The 21,335-nt window shown below is 37.7% G+C and overlaps 1 protein-coding gene across 1 annotated transcript in view; it reads right to left on the bottom strand.

The window, feature by feature from the left end:
• Positions 1-21,335, bottom strand: part of LOC124263884 (V-type proton ATPase 116 kDa subunit a-like) — a 59,612-nt gene that overhangs the window by 37,302 nt on the left and 975 nt on the right. Inside the window, 2 exon segments of the mRNA XM_046698610.1 lie at positions 2,208-2,286; positions 4,557-4,728. Of these exon segments, the coding sequence (XP_046554566.1) occupies positions 2,208-2,286; positions 4,557-4,673 (196 nt within the window). The 5' untranslated portion in view covers positions 4,674-4,728.

Below are 21,335 nucleotides of genomic sequence, written 5' to 3'. Positions count from 1 at the left end.
GATTATTTCTTTCTGTGACAGGTGATTTAAACATGACCGACACTTATTCATAGCACACATATATACAAGAATTTACGGTAATTCAGTTTACTGGTACAACATAGCTATGTCAGAGACTCCCACATTTCTGCAGACATTGCAACTGTTATTAACATTAATTACATTTACGTGTATATAACTGCGTTCATTTCAATAGTTGCCTGGATCTAATTTCAAAAACATCTGTTCTTGATCACATGGGTGAATCATAAATGCAGTCAACCTGTTCAATGAACATTTGAGCGAAATTATTTGCTTTCATTTTTCTGCTTCTGCACATGCATGATATTGACACCATGAATTTCTCCTCTAGTGATGACACAGGGTAATGGTAAGACATACAACAAACCTATCTTTAGTCTATCGGTTTACGTGGTCTCTGATGATACATATTTGCGTTTTCTGAAAAACACATCCAAAGGAATATATGGTAAACAAATTGGTCATCTGAATCAATGACTCAACAAGAACACTTACATCATATTCTTATCAAGTGTTACCTTTCCTGCCAGTATACTCTCAATACTAATAGTCAGTTAACCTTACAGAGAGGGCTGCGCAATATAACCGGTTTACTGGTACATGTTTTAACCGGTTCAGACATGAAAATGATACATATTGCGATACGCTGATAAAAAAAACGGTATTTTGACATGCATTCGAAAAGCTTCCTAATACTCGGAAATCTTGATAATCGTGGCAACTGTGGTAATGGTGGTGGGAATGATAGTGGTTAAAATTACCTTAAACTGAGAAAAGCAAGATTTATGGATGTCAACTTCTATATTGTGAATAAAGTTGACATCCATAAATCTTGCTTTTCTTATGCATTTCACTTCTAAAGGCCCTTCAAAGATTTTACATTTAACTGGTTTGTTAAGTTTAGTTTGAAGTTGTGTTCTTCATTTTTGTTCAAGTGTTTCGCAATGTTTTGGATCAGAATGTTTACTCATTAATGACCAATTATCCCTGATATGTCCTGACCAGGTCAAATTGCTGTCTAAAATCTCAGGGCTCTTTTGAGAGTGTAGAAAGTAGTTCAAACTAGTAACCACTCTGTTGATGTTAAATTATTCTTTATCTTGTTTCAATTGTGCCAAATATTATTTATATTCTTATTTTCTTATGATTGAAATTTTTATGAAAGCTTAATCAAGCATTGTGATTTTACTTTATGAATAAAGCGTTAACTTGATTATGAGTAGTTTATTGTTAAAAAACCCTACATGCAATATATTGCAATACATATGGCAATATATGCTTTCTCATCGCAATATATCTTAATGTGAAAATTCTCTGCAATACCCACCCCTACTTACAGATATCAACAAGGTTAAGAATGGACCTCTTCAATATTGACAGGAGCCACAACATAGGCCTGGTCATCACTTTTGTGTGTGTGTGGACCAATAGTTGCTCCAAGATCAACCTTAGACTAATGCCTTGTCTCTGAACACATATAATTTTGATAGAAACAGATAATTCCATTTAATTTGAGTGAGTGAGTTTGGTTTTATGCCGCTTGTAACAATTTTCCACGCCTTTGAGCAGCTGAGCTGAGCTGGATATCGGCGCTATACAAATGTTAGTATGTATGTATGTATGTATTCCAGCAATATCACGGCGAGGGACACCAGAAATAACCACAATAATAATACATTTGTAAAGAGCCTAATATCCACCTTACAGATGCTCAGTTGCGCTAATACAGTGATAAAACTGAACATATATACATAAAACAGAGAATGATTATCTACTGGTACACAGATAGAAATAGGTGAGTCTTAAGCTGTGATTTAATGGTGTCTTTATAGGTTGTATTTCTGAGGTTTTGGGGAGGCAAATTCCAGAGTTGTGGGCTGACGAATGAGAAGGTGCGTTCGAAAAGTCCATTTAGTCAGTTTGGTTGAGTCAATGGGCTTCACACATTGTACCCATGTTGGGAATCCAACCCAGGCCTTCCGCGTGACAATTGAACGCTTTAACCACTAGACTACCCCACCATCCCCCCATGTAATTTGAAAAGGAGACTCAGTAAGATGGGAGATTCAGGACCTGAAAATCTGGAGGTGCTTCATTTAGGGTTTTCACAGTGCAGGAAGGGCTTGTGGAAGGGACAATAATGAGTTTCAGGGATTATGAGACAGACTAGATGATCCTAGACTTACGGAGTTTTCTCTCCATCTCCTCACATCGTCTCACTTCATTGACAAACTTCCTCTGGAAGGCATTAACTCCATGGTTTAACTGGAAAATAAGTATCTCATGTTAAAAGGAAGCCAGTGAATATCTACATGTATTTGGTGGTATCAAGAATGAGCATATTGAAAAAATGGAAAGAAACTTTCTTTAACATGCATAACTCGCTGTGCAGAGGGTCAGGTTACATGTTCATCAGTACTTCCATGTCACTGTAGATTTAGTTGTATGCTCACCAGGGAGTTGAGATTGACATTCAATGATCGAGGGAACAAATACCAGCGCCTTGAGCATGCACTAGTGCGTGGATATGTGCGCTATATAAATATCCAATAATAATAAAAATAATAATTTAAAATGGTTGTAGTTTTGAGACATATCACAAAACAATGTAACAATAACATACATTACTGCCATACCAATAAGTACAACACATCAAATGTTCTACTGATACATCAAGTCAAGGCTGAGTGGTAGGTGAAAATTTACATATGCAATTAACATGATATGACAGCAATTTGAGTTGAAACAAAATTCTGTGAGCATGTAAAAAATATTTTTGTGACCACAATGAAAAAATGTCTGCTGTATAAAAAGGTTTTCAGACCAGATGTGACAAAATCAGTGACACCATCATGTAAACGATTGAGCGTGAAGGTCAATAGACTCAATACGTCTAAATATTTAAAAGATGTATTTCTAGTTGCTTCACAGCTGTTGGTTCAGTACACTACAAACTACCTACGCATAAAGAATAAGTATATTAGTGATCTCAGTGACCTTCATCTTCATTATGACCATGATCATGTATATGAATCACTCCAAATATTTTCTGAGTAAGTGAGTGAGTTTAGTTTTACGCCTCACTCAGCAATATTCCAGCTATATGGCAGTGATTTGTAAATAATCGAGTCTGGACCAGACATTCCAGTGATCAACATCATGAGCATCTTTCTACGCATTTAGGATACAATGACATGTGTCAACCAAATCAACAAGCCTGACCACCAGTTCCCATTACTCGCCTCTTACAACAAGCATCGGTTACTGAAGACCAGTTCTATCCCGGATCTTCACGGGGCCACCCCTAAGAAAGACATGTACAAACACTGATTGATCTACAGAAAATTGTTATCATTTGAAATATTTACATTTCTGTCCAAACTCATTCTCTTCCCACAGAGGTTACTTGTCATATCTTCCTACGAACCTCTGTTCTAATACGGCCATATTTCCCGGTTCTCGTAAAATCCCCTAGCGGCAAAAGATCGCAACACGAATTATCTCCCTTCTTTCTATCCCATCAGAACACGTGTTACATCGACTTAGATTCAACTTGACTAACACAAGCAAATGTGAGGCCACAAATATCCCCCATCTGCCGGGGACTTGTGTTGATGTTACACACAAGACGTTTAATGGCTAGCTTGTCCGTTGTCAACGAGGGCGATCGAGACGCCACTGATCCGCCATAACATGACTGAGTTCTGTCTAGAAGAAACGTTTGCGCATCGCGCAGGGGAAGAGGCATACGAATGGGGAAGAGGTTTAGTTTTCTCGAAGTATACGGAAATTACCGAGGCCTTGCGATTGATCACTTTTGAAACAACGTCGCTGATTGCACAACTAAATCTGATTGCCTCCAATCACGAGTCTTGAACGCTCACACCATGAAAGGGCCGTATTAGAACAGAGGTTACGTAGGAAGATATGACAGGAGTAACCTCTGTGGGAAGAGAATGGTCCAAACTATGACCTTGAGGATGTCATTGAACTTTAACTGGTCAACATTACTTAGCTATAATTTATTCTCTAGGTTAAAATGTATATGTGGTATATGATATTCCTGAAATGACTAAGTACAACATCATTTCAAAAACATAGAGTTTAGGTAGCAGTAGAATTCCATAGACAAACCCTTAGGATCTGCTTAAGTGTGTTCCACACACCACATATGAACCCATGAAGATCCGGGTTTGAATTGTCTTCAGTAACGCATGCTTGTCGTAAGCGCAGGCTCACTGACTTGGTTGACACATCTCAACATATCCCAATTGCGTAAGGTCGATGCTCATGCTGTTGTTACTGGATTGTCTGGTCCAGACTGGATTATTTACAAATCGCTGCCATATAAACAACCAACCAACCATCACATATGATCAAATCTCATACCGACACATGCAGAAAAGTTTCAGAATTGGCGAAAAAGATTTTCTTGATAAATATCAATCAAAAACATCATAAAACAGATACCAAATGCCAAAGTGTTCAAATTTGGGATCTGATATTTGTCAATTACGGGAATTGACCCCACTCACATCTTTGAACTGCATGAGTCCGAGCTCCCCGAGTTCGGAGACGCAGGCGTAAGCTGCCTCTGACTGGAGGAACAGCTGACAGAGGGACATCTCCTCACTGCGGAATATGGTCCCCATGTTGATTCCTTTTTCCACGTGGGATCTCTTCTTACACTTCACTTGTTACACCCTTCTGAAAATAAACAACCATCTGAAACAGTCGGTCTTATACACCATGCTGATCATTATCTAAAGGTTTCTTACTAAATCCATTTCTGAAGGAAAACTATTTCTCTAAGAAGAAATCCATTTCTCTAATAATAGCATTTGTATATTCCAAATCAATTCCTCAATCATTAGATGCATGATGAACGAGCTCAAGTGGAGATGTCCAAAATGTACATGTTGATTTGACTGAACATGTTTGTTGAAAAGCCTGGTGACAAAAATAAACAGCTGATGGTCTTCCCGGGTCAGTCACCTGGAACACTGTGGTCAGCGATGGATATTGGTGTATGCATCCTCTGTTCACAGTTAGAGGATAAAAGACAGAAAATATGGTCCATGGTGGTCATACAGTTAACCTGATGCTCGATCATCCATGTTGGCCACTAAAGGTCACAGTTGTATATCGATGGATGTGGAATAAGTTGTGAAACAAATGTCATGTTCCTGAAATAATCCTGCTGGAAACAGACAAAGTAATGAACCAGCAAGAGTGAGATAAACCACTTATTGTCATGTATATGCAGGATTCAAGTCGTCAACTGTAGATCCCCTTAAGGTGTATTGAGTGTCTGCATCAGGTTTTTATATTTTGACATCCCATACATCACAATCATGAATTCACTTCAAAACATTAATTGCAGAAAAAATAACATATTTCCGAATTCTAGATTCAGACTTTTTAAACAAAAACTACACCTGTGCCTATCAAAATCATTCCTCCCCTCGGCAACATGAAAAATGTCATGATCACACTAACAGAATTCTGAATATTATTGGATATTGTGTGAATCTGTATAGTTATTTGTAACATATTTACTGAAGACCATAATGACATGTACAAACTACAGAGTTACGTACCTGTTACTGACTTGTCGGTAGGCACTTCATTCAACACTGTCTATATTACAGATGTAAGACTAATTCTATCTAAACATTCTCAATGTTCACTTTGTTTAGAACCTAGCTTGATTGGTCTCCTAGTCCTACTAAGGTCTTGCATGTCATGACACATTGTAGTCCTTGATAAAGGACTTTTCAAACACTGTGAAAAACCTTTTTGATTCTACTGACTCAATATTGTCTATAACCATCCTTTTTGTAGATGTTCATGTTTCTTTTTCAGGCTCTTACCAGGTGAGCTTAAAAGAACAAATGTAATTTTACTTGACTCAGACTTTGGACCAGTAGCAAAGGTCGTGAACTACTTTTACTGGATTTGAGATATTGTGCTTTTTAACCCTTTGTTAATCAATTCACATTTAGATTATGGAGGCAAAACATTTATATGATACTGTATATGTTCTATATTATATATCACACATACATCCATACTTTCCAAAATCAACATCATTGAAGTTGCTGTCAGTTTTTGAAAAGTGGATGACATGACACATTATGACTGACTGACTGAGTTTAGTTTTACGCCGCTTTTAGCAATATTCCAGCAACATCACGGCTGGGGACACCTGAAATGGGCTTCACACATTGTACCCATGTGGGGATTCGAACCCGGGTCTTCAGCGTGACGAGCGGACGCTTTAACCACTAGCCTACCCCACCGCCCCCTACACATTATGATAAGAAACAGAGACAGCCGAGACAACAGACAATTCACTTTACATGAGTAATCAACAACTGTCTGGTGAATATTAATAATACCTGAATATTCATGGTGTCTCTGACTCCATGAATGCAATGTTTATCTCATCCTTGGTGAGGAAGTGAAACATTTATGTTAATGCCTACAGCAGTCTGCAACATCACATGACAGCATTACTCATACAAATGTAGATGACATTCAAACAGAATTCCAGAGCAATGCCAAATGTCTGTTTCAATAGATTAATGCAACAGAAAATGTTTTATGACACACAAAAAATGCGGATATGTTTTTTGTGTACATATGGAAATGGAAAATATGCATTTAAAGCTCTACAAAAAATAATATACATACATGTATTAAACATGCTAAAATATTTTCATGTCATCAAAATACACTTATTAATGCCCAAGGATCAGCTGTCTCCAGCAACATTAAACACACAAAGCAACATATTTTTCATTTTCCAAAAAGCAGCGAATTGTTGAACAACGTTTAACAGATTAACATCATCTTCATACCCTTGATTAAATGTGATGAAAGCCGTACAAGAACATAAATGACTATTCTTCAAAATAACATCTTTTGATATAGTTGTATTACTTTTCACACACAAAATCCTTTCTCCTACCTGTGTTTCCCTCAGTCTCCTAGTTATCACCTAACGTCCTTCAGTCTGACAAGGTGACCTCGTCAAGGGACTGATCACAGGTGTCTGAATCAACATTGCTGGACAGGATCCTAGCATTGCTAAGTCACTGGGTGTCACAATTATCTACATGCCTTCTACATACACGACATTGTCCAACAATAGCATGCTGTCTCCTGTTGCATTAAGCCTTAACTACTGACATTAAAGTTTAACATGTTTATAGGGAAAGTTTGACATGGTTAATGCATGACTTATCAAACTGTTACTGATCCTTAAAACATGCTAAATATGTTTATTTGAACTGCCTGAAATTGGTTTTTGTTGATCAGACTACAACATTTGCAAATATTCAATTGGTTATCATGTATACCAACACAAATATCTCTAACATAAACTGGTTAGATTTTACAAAATTAGTCATGGTTTCTTGAATTCATTGAACAGCTGGTATTTTGATAATCAAGAATATAAATACTGTTAAATATCCAACATCATATGTGTATGATAGGGCACCTGTTGCTGAAAATGTTGTTATTCAGAATCTATATTGTTTGAACCATATAATATGCCTCATCATCAATATTACAGCTGTTCATCATGTTCATAGATAATTGGTCTAATTAGTTTAATTAGTCTCATCCATAAGTAGTTAACTCACGAAAGTTATGAGTAAAAAGCAGTTTATCAACATTGCTATATTTCGTGTCCACTGTTTTTGAAAATAGGAATCGAACATATTCTCTAGGCTTGTATCAAGGTTTTAAAAGGAAATGAGTGAGTGAGTTCAGTTTTATGCCCATTCATCAATATTCCAGCAATATCACTGCGGGGGACACAGAAATGGGCTTCACACACACTGTATCCATGTGGGGAATTGAACCTGATTCTTCAGTGTGATATGAACGCTTTAACCATTAGGCTATCGACACCACCCTTAAAAGGAAATGTCTGAATCCCATAAAATATGAATGTGGGTGTCTGGGCGCATATGTTTGCATTACCCCATGCACTGAGAGTGTAAGGAGTTATGGATTGCTCGACTAGTCTCACTACCATACAGGTGTCACCATGTATTCATCATTCACTGACTGTATTCCATTATTGATTATGGACAAGCTGTCATTGCTTATATACAGATACATAGATATACAACTGTACACAAGGATTCCACAGAACAATCATCAGTATTTGGCTAGTGTAGTCTGAATATTATTCTGGGTTTATAGGTTCAAACACTGGGACATTTGATATAAGATGTAACTGCCAGTTCCCAATCTGGCAACACCATGCTGGTGGTAAGGGCTGACTTAATGTATCGGAAGGTCAAACTCCATGTCTTGTAAAACCCTGTTCGAGAATATTGCTAGTAATTATCAGTAATAATTAGACTTATAAGTGGATGGAGCATTTAGAAAAAGGCAGGGTGAAAGGACTTTACTGACAGGACAGTTAACATGTCAGGTCTCTGAGAAAGAGGTAGGGTTGGTTGGCACGTATGGGGTGTGTGTGTGTGGGGTGTGTGGCAGGAGGGGGAAAGAGAGGGAGAGATGGGGACGGGGCTCATCCGCAACACCACCCCATCCTACCTCTGTGGATCTGCCAATAGAACTACAAACCCACAGAGTTTAGTATTTAAATGTCTTGATGCATTTTAAAGGTATTCATGGTGGCTGGCAGACTTTCAATGAAATCCTCAAAAACAGATATGGTGCTGATAGACCAAGAATAACAACAAGTTCAAATCTGGGATGACAGTCAGCACTGACAACTTACAGTCCTAAAAGCCACTGAACCTTCTCAAGGACAGATGACACTTCTGATTTCTTGGATAGGGGATTACTGCACGGCACTTCACTGACAAACCAGTGACACCCCACAACAGCTGTCATTCTGTGTGAACCATGGAACATGCACCACCAAAATCTCATACCACGATTATTGCTCATACACTTCTACATATTGAATTCATAGTCCAGGTATGAAACATGATATATTCAACTCATTTTCTGTCATACACACCACAAAACTACTTCCCCTATTCAGCAGTCTTAGACTCAAGGACTTAGTCAGTAAACACGATAAACATTATTCAACAGTTCAGATGCTTAATAAAATCTGTGGCCACTTGTCGATATTGCAGATGTCGTGGTGATGTCTTACATGAACAATTTGTAGCTCGGATTCGTAGGTCACCAGCAGCCAATCTTTGCTTACAGACCACAAGAAACCAGGGCTAAGATCACAATATAAGGCTCAAGGGACTATGTTCCGCTAAACACTGTCTGAACAGAAGGGACCTGTGAAGATCCGGGGTAGAATCTTCAGCAACCCATGCTTGCCACAAAAGGCGACTATGCTTGTCGTAAGAGGCGACTAACAGGATCGGGTGGTCAGTCTCGCCGACTTGGTTGACACATGTCATCGGTTCCCAATTGTGCAGATCGATGCTCATGCTGTTGATCACTGGATTGTCTGGTCCAGACTCGATTGTTTACAGACCGCCGCCATATAGATGGAATACTGCTGAGTGCGGCGTAAAACTAAACTCACTCACTTTCTTCATCTACCCAACTTCTAGAATGCCAATCAAAGAAGTCACTGTCTGAACAAGCTCCCCACTCTAGTATGTGATTACAGTGGCACACACTGAAAGTAGTCACTGGGGAAGGAAATCAGTCTTGACATCAGCATGATCAGTCAAACCTAACAGTCATTCATGCATGCCCTACCTGCACTACCCACCTGTATTACTAGGGGTGTCGCGATACGCGAATGTATCGATGCATCGATACATTTTTACTGACGATACCATACGCGATACATGCTTGCGTGTATCGATTCCTATTTTAAAACTTTATCGATTCAAATTTTTATGCTATATCCATCTCCTTCGAAGTCTTGATAGTAAAATGATACGAGACCACTCCGATAAATAGATGTAGCTAGCTTTACTTACAAAATAGGTTGGAAACTAACAGCTTTTGTGATTGGCTAGACTATTTTGATGGACCAATCAGCGAGCGCGTACGTTGCCGGTAAGGTAATGCTATGAAAAGGCGCGAAAATTATGTATCGCGATACGTATCGTATCGTGACCTTAAAATCGTGATACGTATTGTATCGTGAGATTGGTGTATCGTGACACCCCTATGTATTACTTACCTGAGATCACAGCAAAAGCTGAGGCCCTGTGACCAACCTCATGCACTGTCACCCTAACATCAGTAACACAGAGGAGGCCCAATAATTACACATGCACTGAGTAACTCCAACATACAGCAAAACATCATTATATGTAAACTATGGGGCATCCATGTTTGAAACAGCTGTCACTAAAACTCATAAAAATCAGAATTTTCACAATGACTTGATGTCATTTCTCGTGCTAACAAACTCCATGTAGGTCATATTGGGTGACCCTCATAATTAATGAGTCACAGCATCATAGTCAGGGTTTGTGACAAAAATGCTGAAACTTCATTTTTTCGGATATCAGCTGATACAATTATTGCTGTTGTCTATTGTCCGCCTTAGTTGAGATACTTACCTCCACCCTGCTCATCATGTCCACACAATACATGGAATAGTATAACAATACAATAACATAATATTATTGTCCCTAAGACACAGACAATGGAAAGACCGGGATCAAAGGGTTTACCGCCCTTGTGCCTGGTGTATCACCACGAATCACAGACTATCAAACTCTATCTGCTTGAACCACTCTGCCATGTAAACACATCCTTGTCCTTATTGTAAAAATACTCATTCATTGTATTCTCCCCCTTCATCTCACTTTATTGTTTGTACATGCTTAATTACATCTCTTTCTTCCTAGGTGCTTGTATATACTTAATACATCACTGGCTTCCTGTATATCAATGAATATATATACCGTACTGAACACTATAGTTATTATTCACCTAAAGACGGGGCAAGAACTAGCCCAGAAACGTCTTGAGAAACAAATATAGAAGTTGTTATCCATAACACTTGTCTTGTATTACTACACCCACTTCTAAATGCCTTTGAAGAATTTCAACAATGTCTCCATGTAATGTTCAAAACAAAACAGACACATATTATTGAAAAAGGTCTTATGTTCTCTAAATCATTTCTACAGACAGAAAAGTTATACTACCCTTTTGAAAACATACTTATTCAGCTTATGTACTGTAGGCATGATTCACTTAGATATATCTGGTAACACATTATCCTTGAAGCCAAGGGCCATACAGTATTCACACAATAGACATGCACAACACACACCGAGGGCATTTAAGCATGGCAACATTCAGCCTTCACATGTATAAGGTGCAATACTTTCAATGAAAATCCTGGCAAGTCTTACAAGTACATGAACATTTTGACAACACAATGAGCTGTGTATTTCCAGTAGCAAGTTCAGTCACAATGTACCTTTGTAACAAATGTTCTCATGAGATTTTGTATTGCTACGCATTTCTTTCACAATATCAGTTTCACTGACACAGTCATGACTCCACTGTTCGTGAATCAAACAAAGAATTTCCATTTTGCCTGGAATATTGAAAGAAAACAGGACTATATTTTTGTATAGATTGTAATGAAAGACAATTTTCCCAGCCTGACAATTGTTGTTTTGTTTTTAGTTCTCAGGTTCCTGCTAAATATATTTGAGGGAATTTTTTTTTACAATTTAGAGACTTTATTTACTACTATTTTTTTCGACCTACTGTTGTAAATGATTGGGACAACAATCTATAATGTCACCCCTCCCAACAAAAAACAGCAAGTCCTCAAATCTTGTACCATCAACCATTTTTGTTGTATTGTTTAACTCTCAAACAAAATTCTAACAACTGCTATGATTGCAGCTATATACAATCATTACAGGACCAGATAATCCAGTAATTGATACTATGATCAGCAATCAATGCCATCAGGGTACGATTACATGCATCAGCAAATATACCAACTCACGAAATATGATTCATTAAGTTGTCTCCTGCAACAAACATAGACTAAAGCTTAGTCCCTGAATATATATAATTTTGATAGTAACAAATGAACCAATTTAAATTGAAAAGGAGCCCAAGTGAGTTGGGAAATTCCTGAACCTGGGAAAATCTAGACTTGCTTCATTTAAGGCTTTAGCATTGCAGGGAGGGCTTGGCAGTAGGGAAAATAATTTGGTTCAGGGACTATGAAACAGACTAGCAACAAACATAGTCACATTAGAAACATAACACTATCAGTCCCATCTTTGCTTACACTATTTCTGAGGGGTCCTCACATGAATATCCGGAAGCAAAACAGAATTTCTCACTTGGTATGTGAATAACTGAACACTAACAGAGAAACACTGTACTCTGTGTAATAAGGATTGGACATACACAGTAATTGTCTCTGACACATTCCACAGCTTGTTTTTAATACTGATACCATATTCGCTGTATTAAGTGCCCTATCTCAATAACCATCCACTGTCCACCTTTTATACCAGCCTGTGAATAACATTTATAAGCTCCTGGTTACAACACCAAAAATGTACGTGAGAGTCCATATTTTCAGAGAATAGCAACACAAAACAGGTATATAACAACCTTGTAACTTTCATGGGAAAGATCACAGTTTGAAAGACTCTGAAACTCTAAACTCTGAAAACTAAATTAACCATGGTTTCAGTATGCAATCCCTTGGTAAATTTTCTAAGCACTCTATGCACTTATTATGATAAAAAGTATTCCAAAACAAAAAACTCACCAAAATTCAACCAAAGTTTAAACACAGTATCTACTCCAGGTGATAAACAGTGTGCACTCCTGTACAAATGAGACTCAGTGAGTATCTATCCCTGATACATTCCACGCCCAGCCTTATTGATATCCAGCTAATTTCTAATGAGATTACCTTAATTAGTCAGCAGTACCACCCTGGGCTAGGTGTGACGATTGATCTCACTTCACACCAACCCGTGACTCTTCCTGTTTCAACAGTCACAGGCCACAAGTCCCTACAGCAGAAATACGGTCACACAAATACAGCTACAAGCCTGGAGGCTGGGATAGCCTAATGCCTGCTTTTATTACATGAAATTTTAAATTGTCAACCAAATTGTATTACATAATTCAAACTCTACTGGAAGAGTGTCTCTAATACAATATGCTAATATATACCGCATGCTAATGTATGGTGTGTGTCATAATAAAAATACACCATGTTTACATTCACAGTGCATGTCTACTGCCACACAGCAGTTATTGCATTAAACTGACAAACTGTCATTATGTTTTATGTACAGAACCTAGGCTATTTACATTTTCAAGTGACAACAGCTGTTTCGGTGATATATTTCACATTGCAGCATAACTTGTGGCAAATGGAACTGCAGCAGTTGAGTCTGGTAACTTTCTATCTACATACAGGCAGTGAGGTAGCCTATTGGTTAAAGCGTTCGCTCGTCATGCCAACGACTCGGGTTCAATTCCCCACATGGCTACAATGTGAGAAGCCCATTTTTGGTGTCCCCCATCGTGATATTGCTGGAATATTGCTTCTATCTACATACAGTTTTGGGGAGAGGCATAATCACTTATTGGGGTTGTTTTAATATCTGTATAAAGCCTGTTTGATTCAAAAGATAATTTTACTTCTAAAAGTATATTTCACATATCATAAACCAGAGTGTTATGTCCTCATACATATTAACCACAGTAGTTATTTTTCTTATTACACCAGTGTCATTCTCAGATTAACCCAGCCGTTTTCACATCTGATGTTTAGTGTGAGTAACGTATTTCCAGTATTCATAATTACCATAAGTGTGCTGGTTTGAGATAAGTAGGGCCGGGGTAGCCTAGTGGGTAAAGCTTTTGCTCGTCACGCCAAAGACCCAGGTTTGATTTCCCAAATGGGCACAATGTGTGAAGCTCCTTTCTGGTGTCCCACACAGTGATATTGCTGGAATATTGTACAAGCTGCGTAAAATCAAAATCACTCACTCACTCAAGACAAGCTAAATTCAGGAAGTACTAATGATGATTCCTTGCAGACCCCCTCGGTGATTATTACACAGACTGCAGATCTGTAGCAGCTGATTAAAGTGGACAACTTTAAGTATATAATCCTTATAATGTTTTCCTACCCTGATTTCTCACATTAAGCGATAGTATAAAGTTTGATTGACTGATGTTACAGTGACTTGAAGCACAAGTATCTGGGCAAATCTGACGTTCAAACACACATCATCAGTTTAAAGAAGTGACTGAATGCATTTATTATCATTACTTTCGTGTGTCAGCTTAATGTAAGAAACACAAAAGTGCTCCATTTCATAAGCATTTACAATACTCAGTTTAGTGCTGCCAGATTTAAGCCTTAATAAGAGAGAGAAAAATAAAGCAAATATAATTTCTGCATTATCATATTCTGTAAAGTTCTGCATGAGTGAGTGAGTGAGCTTGGTTTTTCCGCCACTTTTTGCAACATTCCAGCAATATCACGGCAGGGGAAGTTCTGCATGAACCAAGCCTAGCAAGTGACGTTATCTACAGATACTATCTAATCATCCCACTGTCAGAATGTTATTGAGTACACAAAGTTTCAGGTAGACTAATGCTTAGTCTCTGAAGACATATAATTTTGATAGAAACAAATAATTCCTTTTAAATTGAAAAGGAGACTCACTGAAATGGGATCCCCAGTGAAATCCTGAGGAAATCTAGACTTACTTCATTTAAGGTTTTAACATTGCAGAAAGTTTTGGGCGGACACGAAAATAATGTGATTCAGGAACTGTGACACACTTCAGGATGTATAATTATTCAGGAACTTGAGATCTAGGGGACCGATCACATATTTCCAGGGCACCCTTCCCGATTCTCTGACCCACCCAGTCCTATAACATAAAACCAGTCCCAAGAAGCTGACAATAGTCAATGCTGACTGTCTTGCTGTCATTTGAGCAGCACTGGTGATAAGGCAAACCACATCCTGCTTTACCTGTATTGTACATTATTACTTCTTTCTTTCAAAGGTAAGACCACAGGATATATTCATTAGCATTTTATTGAGTCAAATAGGATATTATTTTATCTTTATCAAATAACGCGCATTATTATTCATATTATCATAATCATGCGTACTGATGTCCAACACTATCATAAAGCTCCCCAGATATGAACAACAAGTATGACTATCACATCCACAGTTGACACTATCCTAATCATATCAAGTTCCAGTTAGCATGGAGAGCAAGCAGTGTTATTTATAATTCATGTATATTCAACAAAAAGTACTTTCTGAATCTTATCTTGCTGATTTGTTTCATAGATTTCATGCAAACAATTTATTTGAACATTTTTTAGGGTTGAAACATTACATATTGTATGTAGAATCATCTGCAGGAAATATTTTGTTGTTAGAGCACTGTATGAAGGAGGTGTTCCCAGTACCCCATGCTAGTGTAAAGGTTGACTCAGCTGTGGGAGATGTGGTTAAAACGTCCTCACACTGATTGTCACATACTCTTACATATGCATATTGCTCATGTCAGCTACTGGTTTGCATAAATCTGACACATAAACATAGGTCGCTGGGATATGGGGTTGGGGTTGGGTTTGGTTTGGTTTTTGGTTTGGTTTGGTTTTTGGTTGGGTTGGGTTGGGTTTTTGGTTTGGTTTTTGGTTGGTTTGGGTTTGGGTTGGTTTGGGTTTGGGTTTGGGTTTGGGTTTGGGTTTGGGTTGGTGGGTGGTTTGGGTTGGGGTTTGGGTTTGGGTTGGGTTGGGTTGGGTTGGGTTGGGTTGGGTTGGGTTGGTTGGTTGGTTGGTTGGTTAGTGCCGCACTCGACAATATTCCAACTACGTGGACACAGTCTGTAAATAATCCAGTCTGGACCAGACAATCTGGTGATTAACAGCATGAGCATCAATCTACGTAACTGGGATACAATGAGATGTGTAAACCAAGTCAGCGAGTCTGACCACCTGATCCCATTAGTTGCCTGATACAACAAGCATGGGTTGCTGAAGACCAATTCTAACACAGAGTTTCATGGTCCGCTGGATAAGAACATAGTGATTATGTTGTAATACATTCAGTCTCACTCCCATATTCCTCGGACAGAGATTTACCGATGTCTGTTTCCCAAGTGACTCCCAGTAACAGATGTTTGGTTCCACTGCATCACAATGGGGCTGTTGCAGGTGGTGAGTTATGGTACGCTTCACTTGATGTTCATTAAGTTTTCTGATGCCATATCATGTCACATGCTCACAAGCCTTCAGCCTCTTATGGATGAGGATTTCACTGTCTGACTTCATAAAACTGATCTCTGAGACCTTGATCCTCGAACTTTCTTACCAATCTAAAATTGCTAGATATATGTAACATGCAGTCTGTCATTAAATTCACAATTCAAGCTGCCATACTTTAACAGTCCCACAAAAACTTAGTGTGAACTATTGCACCCATTCTCCATTTAAATGCAGACAGGCGCACCTGTGTCTGGTACATCCCCACTTTTGGACAAGTTGGAGCATGAAGGCGGCACATGAGGAGACATCATCAACTACAATCAAATGTTTACCTTGCACGAAAGTTTACTATCACTGTGTCAGCTACTCCCCATGTTGAAATTTATCTTATCACTACAGGTTAGATGGTGGGTACACTGCCAAGCCTATGTAACTAATTCTGTAGTTTAAATGATACAATAAACTGCTGGCAAACAAGCCATAACAGTTTCCTGTCCTACATTTGGCTCATATTTGCATTATTTATATGTGGATATATTTTGTACTATGTTTATATCACTTTTAAACCAGGATACCTTGAAATGTGACTGGCTGGTTTGAAAGATTTATGGTATTTTAAGAATCATGCTATTATCTGCTTGGAGATTATCTTGTCAAAGTCACAAGCCCAATCAATCGACACAGCAGTGCAGAAATCAGTGACAAAACTGATAACAGGTCAAATCATGTGTTCAACATGTTAAATATCGGTACATTAAAGATTATGTTCTTTATTGCGATGTAGCAGCATTGTCTTGCAGGGGAAAAACATCAGTAGAATAATATTTTTCCATGGCCAGTTTGGTTCATTGTTCGGACAGAAATTTATATGTCATATAAATACAAATATTTACATATTATTAAGACACAAACTTTCACCAACATTCATTGTCAAATACTGACTTTGGAGGATACTCATTTCAATACCGAGGTGAAGACAATGACTTCTCTGAAAAAACATCACAATTTCTGCCTCCTGTCTTTATTTAACCTGTAGAATCTTCAAGAACTTCTGACATTGAGTCTTTCCACAATTTCTTCTAATAAATCATTGTTACGGTTACCGTTAGTTGAAATGCCCACGTGACAAGATTTCAGAATTACAGTTTGATGATAGTTGATACATTGTTCATTATTTATCAACAAAGGAATATTACAAACAACTAGTGAGTATTGCTGTAGGTTGTTTCTAGAAAAAGGACAGCAATTTCAGAGACACAAACACTTTGTTTCAGACACTGGTTCCAGGCCAGAAGTTAGTTCCATGACTAACATAATCCTGTAACACATGTTATACTTGGGATCACACTTTCTCAGTAAAGTACAGATTCTAGTACTTTTATTAGTTCGAGTCCCATCTGGGATTTGAACTCACTCTTGAAGTCAGGCAACCTTTCACCACATAACCCACTCAGCCACCGAAAAGAGATACCTAACAAAAGTACTTGTTACAAGTACAAAGTGTACATACAAAAGTATGTTACATTTGATCTAGATAATTTAATCCTACTTAACATTATTACAAAATACAATATGAAATCCAAATGGAGCCTGGACAAATGTTTAATAGTTACTTGTTGAAGCAATCTGACAATGACTTGTGCAATCTAGACTTTAATCTGCATGTGAGTTGGATTAATTTATATATTTATCATGTTTATTTTCCTGGGTCCATATGGGCAATGTTGTTTCCGCATGATGATCAAACAATGTAATCACTAGCCCTCTTGGTTTTCCATGATTTTGCTGAAACTGTAGCATAAAACTACGCTATCAATTTCTACATGATCCTGGGGAAATGAACAGTTAGGCAAGTAAATCAACCTCAAAACAAACAACGTTTTGTAACTACTTAATAACACAACAAACAAAACCCTCAATTCTGGCCAGCACTCCCCAACAACACCAGGGGACAGTGAACCAGATTTATGACTTCCTTCCTATACTAAACTAATCTGTGCAATCTCCCCACTCCAGCCTGTCCTATAAACTCTTCATTGAATCTTGAAGCAGTCACTGCAGAGAGGTGTAATAAACTTTATATACAGCCCCAGGCATGTTGTACAGGGGAAGTATATATCCTGTACACAGGTCCGGCAATAACAACCAGTGGTGATAATCATGATATTCCACCCTTGTTATTCCACCACATGATGCATAAGTATTTGGTAGATACTGAAAAAGTAGACTTATGGACTTCAAATTTGTTACTCTATTAAAATGGAATTGTTTGGTACAGATGCTCAACTGTTTATCAAGGATACACGATCCCATACATACCACTAGTCTGTTTGTCTGAGACTTGTAACCAAGCGGGACTATTTTCTCCTGAAAACAAGTTATTTTACCAAAACACATTAGCACAAGTGAAGTTATATGCTACATTGACTCATCACCTCTTCTGACTCCATCAAAACTAATTTCATGAAGCCTTTATCCCATTTTACAATTATTAACAGCAACATTCTTCTGTACAGTCCCTGAAAAACTAAATTCTTTAGAAATAACTACAACCAGTAACCAAACATGTTCAAAGTTAAAAGGAACACGGAAATAAAGGATTTTATGATGGTGTTAAGCATGCATATCGTTACCTGAAGTTAAATAATCAGAGGACTACAATGGTACATACGACATACTTCCTCATTCAAAACATAAGGGACAGGAACACCACCTTCCTGTATCCCTGCAGCCATGTTGATGACTCTTTCACTGGATCAACATGGGCACATTGTGTGAAGCCCATTTCTGGGGTCCCCCAATGTGATATTGCTGGAATATTGCTGTAAGTGGCATAAAACACAACTGCAGCATAGGTGGGTGTTCTTCTAATAGGTTATTGCTACTAGTTAAGAACAGGTTTCTCAACATTCATTCTCAGCGGGGCAGCTTAGTGGTTAAAGCGTTCACTCGTCACGCTGAAGACCCAGGTTCGATTCCTCACATGGGTACAATGTGTGAAGCCCATTTCTGGTGTCCTCCACCTTGATACTGCTGGAATATTGTTAAAAGCAGAATAACACCAAACTCACTCACTCAATCATTATTATTAGTATGTTTTGTTTATAACTATCAAAACTTAACCTCATCAACATTAAACATGGATGACGGAAAACAAGCAAACACAAGGATTTGGAGATCAAGATCTGGTGTTCATTTTAATGTGTGTGTGTGTGTGTGTGTCGTGCGTGTAGACATTAGAAGATCTTGTGTATGTCAGTGAATGATGAATAATTGCTGCTGTAAACCACATCAGCAATATTATAGCTTAATTCATGACAATTTTAAGTGTGAAATATGGACAGTCTCTGTGTAATAAGAGTAACCATTCACAGACAGAGAATATTTTTTATTCACGTTTTCTGAGACTGTCAGTTGGTCTAGTTGATAAAGGAAAAGTCTGGACATACTTAGATATGGATTTTATACATAACAAAAGGCAATATGGGTAAAGAGAATCCCTGTCAAAACAAGCCATTCCTCCTGTCAGTGACATTTGCAATTAGTTTACTGAAACGTACACATACTCATTTACTATTCAAGGGTACATGTGCATGTCAAAATATTGGACAACACAAGAAACAACCCAGTGTTTGGTGCTGTTATTACTTATGCTGGAAACTGAACAAAAGCAATATTCATGACCTCATAAATGCTATAATTACATCATTATATAAGTGCAACACTGTTGAACGAGAGAAGTAAACACATCACACCACCTCATAATTACACTGGCTTAATCTGCCAAGCAATCTTGTTTCTGAACTAACTGTATCACCATCAATTAAATATCTAATTAAGCTAAAGTCTAAACAGTATAACCAAGATCATAAACACTATTCTCTGTTATAGGGACTCAAAACATTCATCGAAATTATGCTATTTTTTTCCCATGTTAAATTTTGTGGTGGTGCACAAAGTACTTTCAAAGAAGAGTCATTTTGTTACATGAGGTCAGAAACGGCTCTGTTTACACTGTTAGGTCAGCATTACATTCATTGCATAACACAGTCCCAGGTATCCTGTTTGTTCATTGTTTGCAGTATGTAAGCGTAAACATTTTATTTCAAAGAATCTGGGTATACGTTCAAAGAAATTATTTTTTTTAAAACATCTAGGTATACGTTATTAATCTTAGAAAATGTGTTCGTGTTCATCTTGTATCGGTACCTTCTTTCAGTCAGATTTATGAACAATTGCTGAGGATTTCCTTTGAGGTTCGTGGCCATAATAAGGGTATGCATAATCTGTGTGATAGGAATTGATGTGTAACAAGAAAGGTAGGATACTTTATGGATGGACAACTAATACAGAAGTATCATATACACTTTTCAAAAGAGTATCAACTGATCACATTCTTTCGGTTACTTCCCGGGTAATTTACATGATATGAGAAAAATCATAATGTTCTCAAATATGTACATATCTATACCTCTCAGACAAAACGCTTTCTCGGTTAACTTCTGTTGTACATATCCTAGCCTGTCTGTCACTTGTGTACATTGTTGTAAGATGAATTGTGTAAACATTGGGAGACGGCTTTTCTAAGTTGGATAACTTGTGCCCAATCCTTTTTTTTTTAATGAATAAGATATGTTTCAATCAATCAGGGCCCCGATCCACAAAGCGTTCGTAACGTTACGACCTGTCGTAACTCTATAGCTTATCATAGGCGCTAAGAATGTTTTGTGGATCGGGACCCTGATGAATAATTTGTATTATTTCCATAACAAATTATGATGATAAAACAAATGAAGATTATTAAGTGTATACAATGGTATATGTCTTAGATATGATGATACACCTTCATATAGTCTGTCATACAGACCCTGAAGCAAACATATCCAAGAAAGCCCACGCAAGTCTAGAAAATGTGGCAAGTCTAGATTTCCACAGCTGAAAATGAAGAAAGTCTCAGGGCTCCTTTTCATCATATTTTTTTTTTTACTATGACCTTTATTTTCTGTAAAATATGTTCATTTCAGAGACTAGGTGTTAATCTAACCTTCATATGGCGTCTTAAACTTCCCTTATCTTAGCTAGAT

Source organism: Haliotis rubra, unplaced genomic scaffold, assembly GCF_003918875.1.
Source record: "Haliotis rubra isolate DU_JTF1 unplaced genomic scaffold, ASM391887v1 Scf9, whole genome shotgun sequence".
NCBI lineage: Eukaryota > Metazoa > Mollusca > Gastropoda > Lepetellida > Haliotidae > Haliotis > Haliotis rubra.
The sequence above is the reverse complement of the archived record's forward strand: the minus strand, read 5'-3'. Positions and strand labels throughout refer to the sequence as shown.